Below are 18,144 nucleotides of genomic sequence, written 5' to 3' on the forward strand. Positions count from 1 at the left end.
CATAGGTTATATGCAGGGTTAAAGGAGCGTCTAGAGCAGGTGAATTCGCTACAGCGGAGAAAACCAAAGAAGGCTAAGACGAACGCAGATTCCAGCAGGAGGTCTAGATATGGTCCATACACAGTCGAGCGGAGCAGCGAGCACAGTTGTCGCAGGATATCAAATGTTATGGGTAGCCAGGGGGCGTGACGATGGTCCTTGCAGCCGTTGAATTCCCTGTAAGGTGTACTGGAGACGAAGGTGTGGCTGGTTGTTAGTTGAGGTGAGTGGGTTTGGCAGACCCGCCATTATGTAGTGATGATGGATGCCAGCGAGATAAACATTGATGGTGGAATACTTGAGGTGAAGGTGGGTTGCACAGTGGATGATGAAGTAGATTAGCAGGTCTTCGAAGATGGGTGGATAATGAGACATCTGTACATGAGTGCCGTACCTTGCAGAGAATTGTACCCACGAGCGAACTCCAGTTGCATAAAATTCAATTGTCCGGGTGCCCAGTGCAGCTTGCTTGAAGGTGGCGGCCGCCCTATTCAGTTGAACATGATGTTGGAGGGTAGTTGGCAGGGTGTCGCATTGGCCAAGGGAGCCGCTTGGCGGAAGCGTGTCATCTGGAAACGAGAAAGAGAATCAGCAATTAAGTTATGTTTTCCTGGTATGTGGTCGGCATGGAACATGAAATTATGGGAGACAGCGCAAAGCATGAGGGTGCGCATCAGTTTCATTTATTTTATTTATTTTATTATTTTATTAAACCTTGTTTAACGAGGGTAGCCTGGTAAGCTTCAGTAAAGATGCTTATCTTCCCCAGGGCCCTCAAATGAACATACAAACTGATACAAAGCAGAACAACATGAAACATGACAAACAAAGCTAGATTTCATGATTGATGGTGACTTTGAACGGCCTTTATTGAGAATATGGACCGTGGCCATGTTGTCGCAGTTGAACACCAAGCGTTTGCGGGTCCATGATTGGCCCCAAAGTAGAGCTGCGATGACGATTGGGTAGAGTTCCTGAAAAGCAATGGAGAGCTCACGGTTGGCGTCAAGCTTGAGATGGGGGGCCAGCGTGCATTAAACTATTGCCCTTGGAAATACCCGCCAAAACCAATACCACTGGCATCTGTAAAAAGCTGTATTGCTGAGGCCCTTGTAGCGTGGAGGTCCAGGAACATTGATACTCCGTTCCAGCTGGAGAGAAAGCGGTGCCACATTCGAAGGTCAAATCTGCTCTCGGCGGTCAAATTGATGCGGTAGTGGAGTTTCCGTGCTCCTTTTGAGATTTCGATTAGGCGTAATATGAAAGTTCGCCCAGGTATAATGACACGGCATGCAAAGTTGAGGTGCCCTAGGAGGCTTAGTAGTTCTCGTTTTGTACATGTGGGGCGAGATAAGAAGGACTGGATGAGGGCGGCTATTCTAGACAGTTTATCGTGAGGGAGCCACGCTTCCATCTTCACTGTGTCAAGCTCTATTCCAAGGTATTCTAGTATAGTAACGGGGCCGACAGTCTTGTGTGGCGCGATGGGTACAAGAGTCTCCTGAAGATGTGGGTAATTAAGGCCATAGTGCTGTCTGCATCAAATGATGGTTTGTCAACTGTTAGGAAGTCATCTAGCAGGTGGAAAATTATCTCGATACCGTAATTTTCTTGAGCAATCCAGCAAATGCCTTGGAAAGCTGATCGAAGATCTTAGGGCTGGAGCGTGACCCGAAGGGCAGTGAAGAAATAGAAATGTTTTTTCCAGTGGATGCCGTAAAAGTGCCATAGCGAGGGCTGAATAGGGATGAGCTTGAAAGCATCGACAATGTCAGTCTTACACAGCCGTGCTCCTCGGCCCGCCCTTTGAATGGCTGCAATGGCATCGTCTATCTTTACGTAGGAGAGCGAAAATTCCTGTTTGTCGATGAAGTCATTGACGCTGGGTGTGTCTTCATTGTTGTGAGGGGATGACAAATCGAGGATTAGGCGCTTTTTGGCTGACTATTTCTTTTCTGCGATACCTAGCAGGCTACAGCGATAATTGGCGTATGATGGTGTGGTGAAAGGGCCGATAAGATAGCCCTTTTGCAGTTCAGAGTTAATTTGGTGCGACACAAAATCCGGATCTTGTCGGGCTGAGAGAAGGTTGCGACAGATGAGCGATGAGGAAAGTTGACAGCGTAGGCCTGTGTTAAATCCTTCGGAAAGTCCTGTAAGCAGGTACTTGCTTTGTCAGGGTGATTTGAAAGTTCGGAGGCAAGGGTGCCAATATTAATTGGTGTTGATGGTGCAAAAGTGTCAGCGTTAAATGTGGATGGCGTATCGTGCAGTCAGGCTCTGTTAGCTTGGTCTTTAGGTCGGCATTTTCCTTGTGCTGATGAGTGATCGGATGAGTAGCATGCCAAACACAGGTTGGAAAAACCACAGTTACTTCGTTTACAACCAGGCTGGGAGTTGAAGTTATTGCAGATTTCCTTACCCTGGTAGGTGACGCGTCTTCTCCCGCTTCTATCGACGGTCGATGAAAGCGATTGGAACCTTATGGTATTGCTGTTTGGTCTCTTACTCTCAAGGTACGGGCAGACTTCGGTGGTATGCACTGCGCTATTGCAGACGTTGCAAAGGTTGGCCTTGAGACCGGAGAATGTCGAGATGTAAATGAGCGAATCGCGAACTCCCCAGTCTACTTTTATGCCATGATTTAACAGGAGTGCGGCTGCCTTGGAGGAAAAATTGCGGTGGTATTCGTAGAAACGTTTTGACATGCCAACGATGTCCGTGACGTATGCATCAAGTTCTGTTCGGCGATTAGGGAATGCCTCACACATGATGTTTTTATAGACGGTGAAAGCTTGAATGAATTCAGTAATGGTGAGAGGTCTATTTACTCTGCCGTCCTGGAGAGGTTTCAGAGACAGGGCTTCGTTGCTGATGATGATATGTCATTCGCCATCGTGGTAATTGTAGCCGGGTATGAGTAAGCAGGCAAGATTGATATCCTTACCTGAAAGAATATCGCGGCGAATAGCAGGTGAAACCAGTTCGACGTTTGGCAGTCTTTCATATTTTATGCCGCAGCCCTGGAGGAGGTTGTTGGGAGAAAAGTTCGAGGCAAACTCGACCGTGTTTACCCCTGAGTGGGTCGCTTGAACGGGCGGATCATGAGCTGCCTGGGCGCCGCCATCTTGGTTCTGCTGGGGGCTGCTGTTGTTGCCGGAAGTGAAGGCTTCTCCCCGCATGTCGGTGAGAGGGCGTTGTTGCAGTAGATTTGCTATGTTGGCCATGTTGGCGGCCATGTTGGCCATCGAAGTCTGCAGGGTGGAAAACATTTCCATCGTCACGACTCCCGATTAAGGTGGTACTTGATTTGTTGATACTGGAGTTTCGCTTTGCGGTATGGTAACGGCAACTGATTGAGGTTGTGGGAGACCGTGGGCAGCCGTCACCACGGTGGCTGGTGCAGTTGGAGCGGTCTGACCTTGTTCGGCAGCGAGGAGGTCAGGAGTGGATCGTGCACGGGTCACTGGACGAACGTACGGCGTTACGCGCGGCGTAGACTTCTTGGTTCGTTTTCGAGGAGGCATTGTCAGCGCTGTGGTCCGGTAGATACGGCAGTGAAAGGAGACCGGGAGTGACTAGAAACGAGTAGCAGGGAGTGTTGTAATAGCTTGGCAGACAGCCTAATGGCCTAGAATGAATGAACTTGGACCAGAAGCTTGCAGCAAGGATTGGGTCAAGTGCCGTGCGCAAGAAAGATGGTAGCTAGATAGCAGATGCTAAGGTGTCTACGTCAGCAGATGAGTAGTTAGATAACCAGTATAAGATGTCTACGTCAGCAATGCAAAGTGACTTCAGGACATGTTGTTCTGCAGGCAGCCTAGCTCCGTGGACTTACAAACTGGATTTGTGTTAACACACAATTCCTTATTATGTTTCAGTAGTTCCCAATCAGCATACATCCCTAAACTTGTCTATAGATTATCATATTTTTGTCAAATGATATAATTGTTATGTCATCTTTCTTGTCATATGTTTATTAGTCCTTTGGACCATGGCTTTGATCACTCTGATATGTGCATGGATAATGACGTGGAAAGGGTGACGCAAGTTGTTTAGATAACGGTAATGAGGCAGTTGGTAGATAAGGTTACGTCTCATGTGCATCCAGCCAGTGGTAGGGGTAGGTGGCGCATGGTGACCCATACATGCAGTGTGCGAAATTAACGTCGGCCCGACGGTCCAAGACCGACAGATTTCTCGTCGGGCCGAAAGTTTTTAGCAACACGTCGGTCCTTATGACCGACTGAAATTTGGAATAAATGATGAAAATTTCTCTCGTCAAGACCTTTAACAGATACAGATGATGACTGACTCTGAATCATGTGATTCAGAATTGAATGTCATGCACCTATCAATGTTTTCCACCGTGGGAGTGCGGGGCAACAGGGGATATTGATAGCACTTCATGTCCTGGTAGTGGGGAATTTGATCCACGCCAGACCGGGGGTTGGGGGAGCTGACAATGTCGCAGCATAATGATTTTTTGTCTCGCGACTTTATTCATGTATTTACCGAGTCTAATCTCTCCGATCGAGGCGCATAGCATGGTGCAGCTGATTACTTTCAGATCAGTATGAATTACGTCCGTGCATACAGATTCTAGCAATGATGGATTGATTTTGGTGCAACAATGTGACACAATATTATAATAATACTCGTCTAGTGAGTGTAACCCGCGTAATGTTAGCATATCTGTGTCATATGATAACAACACAGAGTATGATCACTAGTTCCACACTTTAAGTTTTTCGGAATTTACATGTACAAAAATGTACATAATAGGCCTACAGCCCTTCAGTTTATCAAACTGACTCCGTTTTCTTTGCTTTGATTTTCCATTGAAGCGTTAAAAACATAGCCTAAACGGTTCATAGAAGAGTTTAAGACAAAAAACTACTACGAAAATAGTGTTTTTTACTAAACATATTTGGTTTTGAACCTGGAGGTATTTTTTTACCTCTATGGTTTTGAACTACGCCCGACACAGGGACCAGATGTTACACGACAGCCCAATTGTGCTACCTGCAGTCGACAGTCAAGTTCAAGTTTCGCTACGTTTGTTTGTGGACCGCTAGAACATCTTGCTTGCTCGTTGGTCTTTAACCAAATTTCACAAGGCCGACTGTTACCACGATATATCGTGATAACAAGTGTACATTTTATAAAACAGAGCGGCCTTATCATCAACAATTTTGTTGAGTTGCATGATCCGTCGTGTATACTCTCAGAGGCCGAGAGTAGGGCTTCAAATTGTTGCGATGTATACCGTTTTACGACAGGCAGGCAAAACTCACCGTCATCCTGGACCGTACGCCTAAATGTCGCAAAAAATTAAAATTTTACGGTATCATTAACTGATCTTGTCGATGGTTTTCAGCAGTATCGAGAGTCTGTCAAACTTTTCAGAGTCATTTTAATAACTAAGCTTTCAAAGGGCGATGAGACCAAGCAATCGCTCAGGCAAAATTTTTTGATCAGAAAATATGCATTCATTTCCGCGAGTGGCGACGTGTGCCATTCATGTTGTCTGCAATTTCTATAATCGAGAAAAAGTTACGATACTTGTCCTTTTTATTAAAAGTATAACTTGATCTGTTTCTTTATGAATGCAACAGAGGCCAAATTTAAATTTATTTATTATTTGAAAAAAATTCAAAGTAATCCATACGTCATAACAAAATACATACCAAGTATTTTCTCCCTTCTGTTTTACATTACAATAAAAAGTCGTAGTGATCAATGTTTGCATAAAAAAGTCATTCATACACTCCCCTTACTCATGACTGTTTTCAGGGTACTAAGCTATTCACTCACTCTTCTACCACTTGCTTTGGCTAATTTCAGAAGTGATTTTCAGCTCTCCAACCATTTCAAATCACAATATCACATGCCCTGGTGTAGTGTACGATAGGGCTGTTCACAGTTTACATCACTGTTCTCTCATTGATATGCAAAAATAAATATTTTTCCGCATTTTTAGATATTACGCTTTTGAAAATTGCGCATGCAAAATCGACGAAAAAGAATCTTAGTAGGCAACTGCTAGTGTAACAATGAATACTAAAGGCATATTCACGATTCAGAGTACAAGCTGCAAAAACGGCCGTGTATGCAACATTGATAAAATTTGTCCGCATTTCAAGCTGCGTGTCCGATGTCGCGCGCGTACAGCTATATTTAGTAACAAACCTGTAACCGTGAACAGCGCTATTGTACACAGCAATGTAGAGAACACCATCCCAATAGAAAGTCATGAGAGACAAACTTTCTCGCTTTCATCAGCCACATGTAGCCAGTGCATGAGCCTGTATTCCCGGCTCCTGGGTGTTTGACATCATTTTATAGTCCGAGAGTGGGGGATTTGACATGGCTAGAAAAAATGTCGAATTCTCCTGTTAGTCCCATAGTCCCCCCTCCCGTGGTGGAAAACATTGATAAATGTGCGCGCATGACAGTGAGGAAGATGAGGGCTGTGATCTTTTTCAGATTCCAGATCATGTAGATGAATGATTCATTCACTCACACTATTCTGCAATCTATGTGAACAATAGTCCTTTTGAGTGAATACTTACTGACTCTATTGATAAAAGGACATGAAAAATCAAATATTACAACATTCAAAAGCATAGTATTGGTGGAGAAGTTGACTTTCATGGTCTTCAACAACTGCCTTTATTGAGGACCGGCAGTTTTCTGTAAGGACCTGAAGCTTTGGATTGGTGCAGGTCCTTATGACCTGAAGCTATTTTCTCTTAATTTCGCACACTGCATACATGTCAAGGTCTTAACCCTTTTCCCCGTGTCCCTCCAGACGTTAACAATGATTATAGCAAAGCCATAATCACCCAATAGTATGCCGTGGACGGAGGTATCTCAGAAACACTTCAGTAACTTTTTTCTGAAATTTGGTCTGATGGTCACTCGGGCATATATCTCAATGGTCTTTTTTCATTTTTTGATTGAATCATTTTAAAGTCGCCTTTTTAGCTTTTTTGTGAAAACCAGTATTTTCAATTGTCCTCAACACCACCAATTTGATCATTTTGATGTTTGGCGTTGGTGTTCATATAGTTGAAATGCCATCAGAAATGTTCAAAGTTTGGTGATACATGCCTTGTATTATTTTTAAATAATACTTTTATTCATTTTTACTTTGTATTTAGTTGATTTTTACTCACTTTTGCTAAAGCTACCATCTGCGCATGCACACAACTGTAGGACAAAATCTGAGTTGAAGAATCGAAGCGGATGCCATCTTGTTTTTTGGTCTGGTCACATTTTTACGTTGTAAACGTTTCAGTGTGTATTTGAATATGTTTCATAATTATGAAGTTGACAGTGATGGTACTTTTGCTGCTGTCATGTATTTTTTGTTACGAAAGGCACCTTCGATCGACTGAAGAATGATGGCCTCCGTAGGAAGTAATCCACTGGCCCGTAGTTGGGCAGAGCCACACTTGGGGGAGAACCACTTGATTTTTTAGCGTGTATTTGATGACGTCTTGTAAATGTGAAGTTGACAGTGATGGTACTTTCGTTGCTGTCCCGTATTTTTTGGCACGAAATGCTCTGTCGGTAGACTGAAAAGTGATGGCCTCTGCGCTACTCACCCGGTACTGGCAAATCCATTTCTTTGGCGGAAACCTGTAAGTTCTACCGAGGTAATCCACCGGCGGCCCGTACTATAGAGCTGGGTGAGAGCTAGGGCATGCTCAGTATGTGCATGCACACATAACTAGTTTACGTCGTTTTATGTTGATGTACCGTTCTTTTGACACAGCGATAACTTTTAGTTTTCTGTTACTTATTAGTCCTTTGGGCCTTTGGCCCAAAGTACTAATGTGATGATGCGGCCTCTGTTGTCGCATACAGTTGGCCGTATGCTGTGGACGCAGGTATCTCAGAAACGCTTCAGTAACTTTTTCTGAAATTTGGTCTAGTGGTCACTTGGGCATGTATCTCAAACGGTCTTTTTTCTTTTTTTGATTGAATCATTTTAAAGTCACTTTTTTAGCTTTTTTGTGAAAACCACTATATTCAATTTTTCCTAAAAACCACTGATATGATTATTGTGATATTTGGCATGGGTGTTCGTATAGTTGAAATGCCGTCAGAAATGTTCAAAATTTGGTGATACAAGCCTTGTATTATTTTTAAACAATATTTTTATCCATTTTTATTTTATATTTACTCGATTTTGACTCACTTTCGCTAAAGCTACCGTCTGCGCATGCGCACAACTGTAGGACAAAATCTGAGTTGAAGAATCGAAACGGACGCCATCTTGTTTCTCGGTCTGGGCATATTTTTTACGTTGTTAAATGTTTCACTGTGTATTTCAATATGTTCTATAGTTATGAAGTTGACAGTGATGCACTTTTGCGGCTGTCGTGTATTTTTTGGTACGAAAGGCGCCTTTGATCGACTGAAGAATGATGGCCGCTGTAGGCGATAAACACCGGTACTGGCAGGCATATCAGTTCTGCTGAGGAAGTAATCCAATGCCCTGTATAGGTCAGGGGCTCACATAGGGGAGAACCACTTGATTTCTGGGGGTATGGAGGATTTTGAGAAAAAAATTGTCACCAGGTGAAATAAAAGAAAAAAATTAAGCCTGTAATGGCTTGAGAAAAAAAAATTCTCATAATAGAAAGAAATAAAAAAGGAATTGTCACAATGCACTTGAAATGAGCAAAATTTTGGAAACTTCATTCGCATGTATTCTTTGCTGGCATGCTGCCATAGGCAGCGCAAATGTTTTTACCACAAGCAATTCTTATGTGTTTTTTTTTCCCCCAGCACTTACGATATAAGCATTCACTACTTTACACCTCAGTGCACTCGATGTTTTCCTTCCCTTTCCTGACCCAAGAAATCATATTTCAGGATTTCTGTTGCAATATCTCAATGGCATAGGCAATATCTATATGGGACTATTTGACTTCTGTAAATTGTGAAAATTTAAAACACAAGACAGGAGTCAATGAACTAGTATTAAAACCAATATATTATTCTCTCAACATAAATATGTTAGAAAGATTACAAGTTGTCAATGAAAAATTGAGGAACAACAAATATAATGAAATACAATGTGTGAGCCTTGTTTCTCTGACCACAAAAGATAACATCTCCCCTGAGAACTTAAAAGGAATTGACTGTTTTAAAGAAAAGCAGGTATAGTACTGATCACAGTTGATTTGCCAAAAAAGTGTTCTATAATTTAAAGTTGTATATATTTGATATGAGACTTTCCATTTTGTTTTCATTTGTTGGAATGTAAAATGAATACATAAAACCATCCTGTGATATGTGAAACACTGGCTTAAATTTTAAAAATTGCACTGCTTCTCCATTTGGTTAAAAAAAATTGATGCAGGTCTGGCAGTAGAAATAAAAAAATGTTGTCTCTCTGACAAAAACAAAAGTTCCCATACCCACTTCCTACATACCCCCCGAAATCAAATGGGTCTCCCCTTAATATGCTCATGGGCTTATAACAAGTTAGCGTTGTTTTGCAAGGACTTTGAAAAATCAAACCGACGCCATCTTGTTTCTCGGTATGGTGCGAATTTTGACGTTTTGAAGTTTTTAGCGTGTATTTGATGATGTTTTGTAAATATGAAGTTCACAGTAATGGTACTTTTGTTGCTGTCATGTATTTTTTGGCACGAAACGCTCCTTCATTAGACTGAAGAATGATGGCCTCCGTATTCGGTACTCACCCGGTACAACGGCGAAGCCATTGCTTTAGCGAGGCAATCCCACCGGCGGCCCGTACTAATAGCTGGGTGAGAGCAAGGGAACGCTCTCTCCTTCTACGTCCATGTCATAACAAACTAGCGTCGTTTTATGTTGATGTACTGTCCTTTCGACACAGCGATAACGTTTAGTTTTCTGTTGCTTATTTTGGGTAATTTCGTCAGTTGTGCATTGATTTTGACATCATTGTTGACTTCGATCGCTAAAGACAGTGTGTGCTTATGTTGACCGATTTACTAAGGAAGTACGCGCACTTCAGAATCACGGCATAATCCGACGTGGCAATTTGGCAGGATCATCAGATCATACATGATCTGAGATTGCACTTTAGCACGGTCACGATAACTAATATTGTTTGTTTCACTGTTGTTTAATACCTATATTTCCACTAAAAGACCATTAGAATTTCTTCGTGGCTACTTGAAATCGTGCACTGGCATGCATGTAGTTGTCAACATCACTATGCTTGAATGTAGTAGACTCTTACTATGAATATATTGACTGTCACTGCATATTGCATATGTGTGCAAGTCACTCCGTATCATATCAAAAAATGTAGTATTGCGACGTTTGAGCTGCCAGAAGCCAGAATTTACAGTTTACGAGAAAGTTATCTTACATGTAAAACTCAGTTCTACTGTGAACAAAATGCAAGCTATAACTATCGTGAATAGCATAATATTTTGTACCGACAAACTGTGGTCAGGATGATACTGTCCAATTTTAATATTTGTCTCTTGGCACACACCAGATACTCATGACTGTAAAACAACATTTCCATATAAATTGTATATTCAGTTTTTATATTTAGTTTGATTTTCACCATATTGTATGTCCTTCCCAGCTGCACTTCGTAATTCAAAATTAAATATTGTTTTTGGCCTATACATACTTGAGGGGTAAGCTTATTTAGTCTCATACATTAAAGATGCACTGATGACCTACGGAGTCCAAACTTTATATCATTGTATTGTAGATAGGTGTACACTCCAAATACTAAGTACAAGTGTGGTGAGTGTAACAAGCAAATGTGTTTAAGTCAAAGGCCCAAATTTATTTTCTATTTGATGGACAATAAATACATGTGTAATCAATGCCAACAATCCAGTTTAAGTAATTTGATTTATAGATTAGCCATTGTCCATTATATTACAATATTTTGTGGCTAAATTGTGGAAAAACATCATCAACCAAGCATTTTTCTACAAAAACGGTTCACGCCGTTACAAATATGTGGTATTAGGGTATAATTCTACATATTTTGTTAAAAATACTACTAACGCTAAAGTGTTTTATACCGAGAAAGACATTATCAGTATGCTTGATTTCCTCATTGACAACATATTTGTTGAATTTGGAGGACACATTTTCCAACAGTGTATAGGAATTCCCATGGGCACTAACTGTGCTCCCTTACTTGCCGACTTATTTCTGTTCTCATACGAGGCAGAATTTATCCAGAACCTTATCAAGCAGAAAAAGGTCTCTGTAGCTCGTACTTTCAACCTAACATTTAGATACATAGACGATGTTATTTCATTGAATAACTCTGAATTCAGTAAATATCTCGCTATGATTTATCCTCCAGAATTGGAGATTAAAGAAACTACAGAAACGGCCTCTTCTGCTTCATATCTGGACATTTTACTTGAATTTGACTCCAATGGTCACCTTTCTACTAGGCTATATGACAAGAGAGATGATTTCAACTTTAGTATGTCATGTAGGTCATTTACCCCACACTCATCATGACCTGAGTTCAATTAGTCTAGAACATTCTCAAGGTCACTGCCCTTAATGACCTCACAACCTTGAATTCAATTAGTCATGTTTGGAATGTTCTGGAAAGTTGATTAGTTGTGTAAGAGAGATAATTTTAGAACAGTAATTAGAATGTCAATAAAAGTTCTAGATTGTTCTTATATGCCTTTATAAAAGGGACGTGCACAGCTTCCAGTCAGACTTTTGGGATCGTGTCTCTTGTGTGTTACTAAACTCCAGCAGTAGTCATTCTCAAGACTTTTCAAGACCTTCACTGTCAACGCTGGATTTATACTGTGGACTTTGTGCAGCTTCAAGCCTGCAAGCCAAAGGACTGTTCATTCATCCGACTGACTGTTACAACTCTGAGACTGGAGCTCTGCCGTCCCAGCTGAGATAAGTAGTCTGTACACTTTAAAGCTTGTACTCTATCCCTGACTTAGCAATTAGTTTTATTTTCGTAATAAATTTTGTTTAAACGTTAACTGCTGAGTTCACCTTTGTTCGTTTTCTTTGCACGTAACAAGTATAATTAATTTCCACACCTCATCAGTAATATTCCACTCTCACCTGCTTGTGGGGTATACATTTCCCAGCTTATACGATATGCAAGAGCATGCAGTTCATATGGTGATTTTGTAGAGAGACATGGCCGTCTCTCTTTCAAACTGTTAAATCAAGGTTACACCAGAGCAAGACTTGTCTCTACATTCAAACGCTTTTTTGGCAGGTATCGCAAGCTGGTAGATAAATACAATATCTCTCTTCGACAAATGATCACTGATGGCATCGGTGACATTGGGCCTTAGTTAGTGACCACTACCTATCTGACTTACAGATTGATATATGGCGGGTGCCACATGTGGGGCAGGATGCGCTTACTATTTTCGAAACACCTGACATCACTTCTTGGTCTTTTGGCCAGAGGTCCATATATCTTTCTTTCATGAATTTGACTTTGTTTGTACCGTCTATTTACTGTCTGTTCTGTGCTGTTTTGTGTCTATGTTTACAACTATTGTCTTACAAATTTTGACCTAGTGTTATTGGATTATGGATTGGTATGATTGCGATTATTTTTCTCCCCTTCTTTATTGTATAAGTTCACCGTAATTGTTGATCCTATTGAGTCCCATCTCTTATTCTTAATTCACTTTCACACATATCAAGGCTGTTGATACTTAGAATCCACACTTGAACTTATGCTGGAGCAGTAACCAACCAGTTCAAATAACTTTCATTTATGTCCAAACAATTTGACTTTTTGCCAAATTTCACATTTATGGCAAATAATAAACAGTAAGGAGGTACAAAGGACGTCGGTGCGCACGGGCCCCATGTTTTGGGTAATTTCGTCAGTTGTGCGTTGATTTTGACATTATTGTTGACTTCGATCACTAAAGACAGTGTGTGCTTATATTTTGACTGATTTTCTTACTACTTAGGAAGTACGCACACTTCAGAATCACGTCATGATCAGACATGACAATTTGGCATGATCATCAGATCATACATGATCTGAGATAGCACTTTAGCATGCATGGTCACGATAAGTAATGTTGTTTGTTTCACTGTTGTTACCTATATTTCCACTAAGACCATCAGCATTTCCTCGTGGCTACTTGAAATTGTACACCAGGCGTGCATGTAATTGTCAACATCACTATGCGTAAATGTAGTAGACTCTCATACTATGAATAGATGGACTGTCGCTGCATAGTGCATGTGTGTGCAAGTCACTCCGTATTATATCAAAAAAATTTAGTATTGTGACGTTTGAGATGTCAGAAGTCACAATTTACAGTTTACGAGAAAGTTATTTTACATATAAAACTCAGTGCTACTGCTACTGTGAACAAAATGCAAGCTATGTTGTATAACAATCGTGAATAGTAGCTCTGCATGGCAGGGCTGTGTGTTACCGGCGTTATACGGCCTCCCACCACAGCCCTGCAGACTGATATAGAAAAAACCGCTGGTCCTCCTGCAGAAATACGGCGGGCAGTTTCTCCGCCGAAAACAGCCGATTTTGAATCCAAAACTTGCATTGATCTTCGTTTTCGAGCACACCCACCTCGCCTAGGTACACGATGTGCCCAGCCGCGCTTGTAAACTTACGCAAAGCCTACTTATCTCTCTCTATGCGAGGGAAGCGTTCGTATCCGCCGCCATTGTTAATCTCCTATGTCATACATATGCACGTCAATTTGTTTTGTGATACAATCCAATATGGCCACCAGGCGGCCATTTTATTACGATTTTTTCATTAACAGAGCCATAACTCAGGCATGTTTCAACCGATTTTATTCAAACTTGGTACAAGGACATTGACCTATGTCATACACATGCACATTGATTTGTTTTGTGATACAATCCAATATGACCGCCGTTTGGCCATTTTGTTACCTTCTTTCATGTCTGGAACCATAACTCAGACATGTATCAAGCGAATTTATTCAAAGTTGGTACAAGGAGATTGACCAATGTCATACATATGCGTGTTAATTTATTTTGTAATATGATCCAATGTACGATTTTTTCACGTACGATCCAATATTGCTGCTGTGTGGCCATTTTGTTATCATTTTTTCATGTACAAAGCCATAACTCAGGCATATCTCAACCGATTTTATTCAAAGTTGGTACAAGGACATTGACCTTTGTCATACATATGCACATTGATTTGCTTTGTGATACGATCCAATATGGCTGCTGTGTGATCATTTTATTATGATTTTTTCATGTCCTGAACCATAACTCAGACATGTATCAAGCGAATTTATTTAAAAAGTATTTTTATCACACACCTAATGAAGAGGACTCTATCCTCTCTGAGGACCTGTAATCAAAGTACCCATTAACAAGTGGGGACTGTGTCATCAACAATGACTTGTATATTGTTGATCCTATTGAGTCCCATCTCTTTTTCTTAATTCACTTTCGCAAATATCAACGCTGTTGATACTTAGATTCCACACTTCAATTTATGCTGGAGCAGTAACCAACCAGTTCAAATAACTTTCATTTATGTCCAAACAATTTGACTTTTTGACAAACTTCACATTTATGGCAAATAATAAACACTATGTTGGTGTCCCCCAGCCCCCATGTTCATATATATATATATATCAAACTGATTTCCTGCCCAACAAGGACACATACATATTCAACTAATATGTCAATGGATGCTTTTTTATTCAAAGTTTTCACAATAGAAAAGTTTAATCATTCCTTGATATGCCAAGATCTGTGTCTGCTAATGCTATATTGATAATAATGACCTGCTCCTGATCTCAACAGAGAGAAAAAAATGCGAACTCCAAGTGCGTTGTGTCGATGTCTGGTAACTCCACTACAATAAAGCATCCAGAAAGTGGAAAAACTCACACATTTGCATTTGATTTCTCATATTGGTCACATGATGGCTATACACAAGATGACAATGGTGTTTACATCGCAACAGGAATTAAATATGCAGATCAGGTAAAAAACCATTATCTTTTTTGATGATCTTTTTCAGATTTGTGGGAATTGTGCAGAAATATGTGAATTTTATTTTTAAGGTAATTTTTGTCATTTTTGGTCAAAAAATTTGTTTCATCAAAACCACTTGTCTGACAGCTTTGATATTTGGGATGAAACTTGCTATGTACATTGAAGATAATATGATATAACATTATTGAAAGTCGTTAAACATTTTTACATCAGCAAATTCCTAATTTGCATATTTGATGAAATTTCCTTATTAAGGATGTATATCTTGACTGACTCGACCAAAGTTGACGAAACTTGCTATGTTCATTGAAGACACTATGATTATATTATTCAAAGTCATTTAGCATTTTTTTAGCCAATTCCTAACTTGCATATTTAATGAACTTTCCTAATTAGGGATATATACCTGGATTTACTTGATCAAAGTCAGGTATTTCAAGGTATCAAAAACAGACGAGTGAGGGACATAGTGCTGGACATGCAAACTGTAATTTATGGCACTGTGAGGGACAACCCACACTGTGAGGATAAATAAGCATCATCTGAGGACAGGGCGGTGAGTTTGTGCCGGGTAAAACTCCTCTGTATCGCGTTCACTCCACTCAACGCGATAATGCTACTCACACATTTCACATGAAAACAGAACACAAATCATTGCATTCCAAGCGTTCACCCAACTCACATGTTCACAAATCACACAATTGAACCAAGTCTAGTAAACCAGTAAGTAAATCGAGAGAAAAGTTGTGCACAAACACCTTCAAACACAGTTAAAGTGTGCTGTGGTCGGCCTTTGGAAGGTAGGCGTGGTTTTATCTTTGAGTGTAACGCGTGCTCTGATTGGCTGCCTGATTTTCTAAATCCATCCAACTCCCTTAACGCAATATAGTGCCGGCATCCCGCATGGCGTGGTTAGTGGAAGGCTCCTGTCTGGCTAACGAGCCGTGCGAGCAGACGATGATGTTTTTCCTAGTAACAGAAAACCTGCACTAGCAGGTAATTACAGCCCTGGCTGTAGTGTTTCAACACTATCTCACATCTGTTCACTTCCGTCAAGTAAACATCCTTGAGTCAATATACTGACTTGACAATCACATTCCAGAGATTAATCATCCATGACGTGATATGCTACAGTCTTTACTATTAGACAATAAAGTAATCAGTTCTAGTTTAGACATCAAGCCTACAACAGTGTCTGTCCCTGTGTCCAAACACACACAGACACATCACATTGGCGACGAGGATTAGCGGATGCGAGAAAATTCACGTACAAGCTACAGTGGATTGAGACGATCCGTACAATCAAAGATATCATGGCAACCGGAGCTGTTCCTCACTATGAACCATTTACAGTCCATGCCGAAGCTGGATCCAATGCGACCAGATGGGAAGAATGGTTGAAAGGTTTCAAGCACCTCATGGAAGGCTTCGACATAACGGAAAACAAGAGAAAACGTGCTCTACTTTTCCACTACGCAGGTAAAGACGTGCAGTATGATATCGAGTCAATGACAGAGGCAGAAATAGGTGGCGATGAAGATTACCAGAAGTTAGTCGACGCGCTAACAGCCCGTTACTCACCAAAAGTAACGAAAGCATACTACAGACATCTATTTCGTCAAGCCAAACAGAAACCAGGCGAATCAATCGACAGATACCACGCAAGACTACGGGTACTGATCAAAAAGTGTCAATACCAGGACAACGATGACGAAATCCTTACTCAAATCATTGAACACTGTTCATCACAGAGAGTACGAAGACGAGCTCTACGTGAAGACATGACTTTGAAGGATTTACTACAGTACACCCGATCGCTTGAAATCTCAGAATCGCAAGCAACGGAAATGGAAGCCAACACTGGTTCAACAGTCAACGCGGTTCGAAGGAAACAAAGCAAGCCTGATAAATACAAACGTGGCAAGTCAACTAGAAGTGAAGACAAGAAATCGAAATGTCACTTCTGTGGAGGAAACTACCCTCACCAAGACACGTGCCCAGCAAAAGGAAAGAAATGCAAGTCCTGTGGAAAACTAAACCACTTTGCAAATTTAAAGTTTGCCGATCGAAAGGAAAGGAATCCAAAACACGTGGTCATCGTACAGTGAAACGACTAGACGCCGATACGGATACAGATACCGACTCGATCGCAACAAACTCTGACTCCGACTCTCAGTACGTATACAACATACGAGATGAAGCAATTCGCACAACTACTGTCAAGAATCCGACAGCGGATATCGAAATAAAAGGTAAGAAGATACATTTTATGATCGATACTGGTGCAGCAATCAATGTCATTGAAGAGCGTGACTACAAAAAGATAAAAGATAAAATCAAGTTGAAGGACAGCAACGTCAGAATATTTCCCTACAAAAGCTCTAAGCCGTTGAAAACTTTAGGTACGTTCAACGCAGAAATCGGATACAAATTCCAGTCGACCAAAAGAAAGAAGGCATTATCTAAAGTCGAATTTCACGTCGTAAAGCAAGATGGTGAAATTGGCGGCTCTCTTTTAAGTTTTAAGACTGCTGAAGACTTAGGATTGATACAGATTGTCAAGCAAGTCGAAGGGCAAACAAAACTTAACGGTCTTCAAAGAAAAACGGATAAGCTGATAGAAGAATATCAGGACTTATTCAAAGGCATGGGGAAGCTAAAAGATAATCAAGTCAAACTACACATCGACAAAACTGTTCAACCGATAACACAGCCACATAGGCGCATACCGTTTCACATTCGCAAGAAAGTCGAAAAGAAACTTGCAGAAATGGAAGAAAACGATATAATCGAAAAGGTCGAAGGTCCAACCCCGTGGGTCTCACCGATCGTAGCGGTTCCAAAACCAAAAGATCCGAACGATATCCGAATATGCGTGGATATGAGACAACCCAATAAAGCGATAAAACGTGAACGACACATCACGCCAACGATTGATGATGTTATGCATGATCTGAACAATGCGACGGTATTTTCCAAACTCGATCTGAATCAAGGTTATCATCAACTTGAACTCGCTCCAGAATCAAGATACATTACTACGTTCAGTACACATGTAGGTTTACGTCGATACAAACGACTCAACTT

The 18,144-nt window shown here is 40.9% G+C and overlaps 1 protein-coding gene across 3 annotated transcripts in view; it reads left to right on the forward strand.

Moving 5' to 3' along the window:
• LOC139144565 (kinesin-like protein KIF28P) overlaps positions 1-18,144 on the forward strand; it is a 503,294-nt gene that overhangs the window by 38,975 nt on the left and 446,175 nt on the right. For 2 of the 3 annotated variants that reach the window (XM_070715275.1, XM_070715274.1), the window contains exon 2: positions 14,863-15,045. In XM_070715275.1, the coding sequence (XP_070571376.1) occupies positions 14,863-15,045 (183 nt within the window). Of the gene's footprint in view, positions 1-14,862; positions 15,046-18,144 lie in introns of those variants that run through there. The other variant, XM_070715276.1, reaches the window with a different exon arrangement.

This window comes from Ptychodera flava, chromosome 11, assembly GCF_041260155.1.
Source record: "Ptychodera flava strain L36383 chromosome 11, AS_Pfla_20210202, whole genome shotgun sequence".
Classification (NCBI taxonomy): domain Eukaryota; kingdom Metazoa; phylum Hemichordata; class Enteropneusta; family Ptychoderidae; genus Ptychodera; species Ptychodera flava.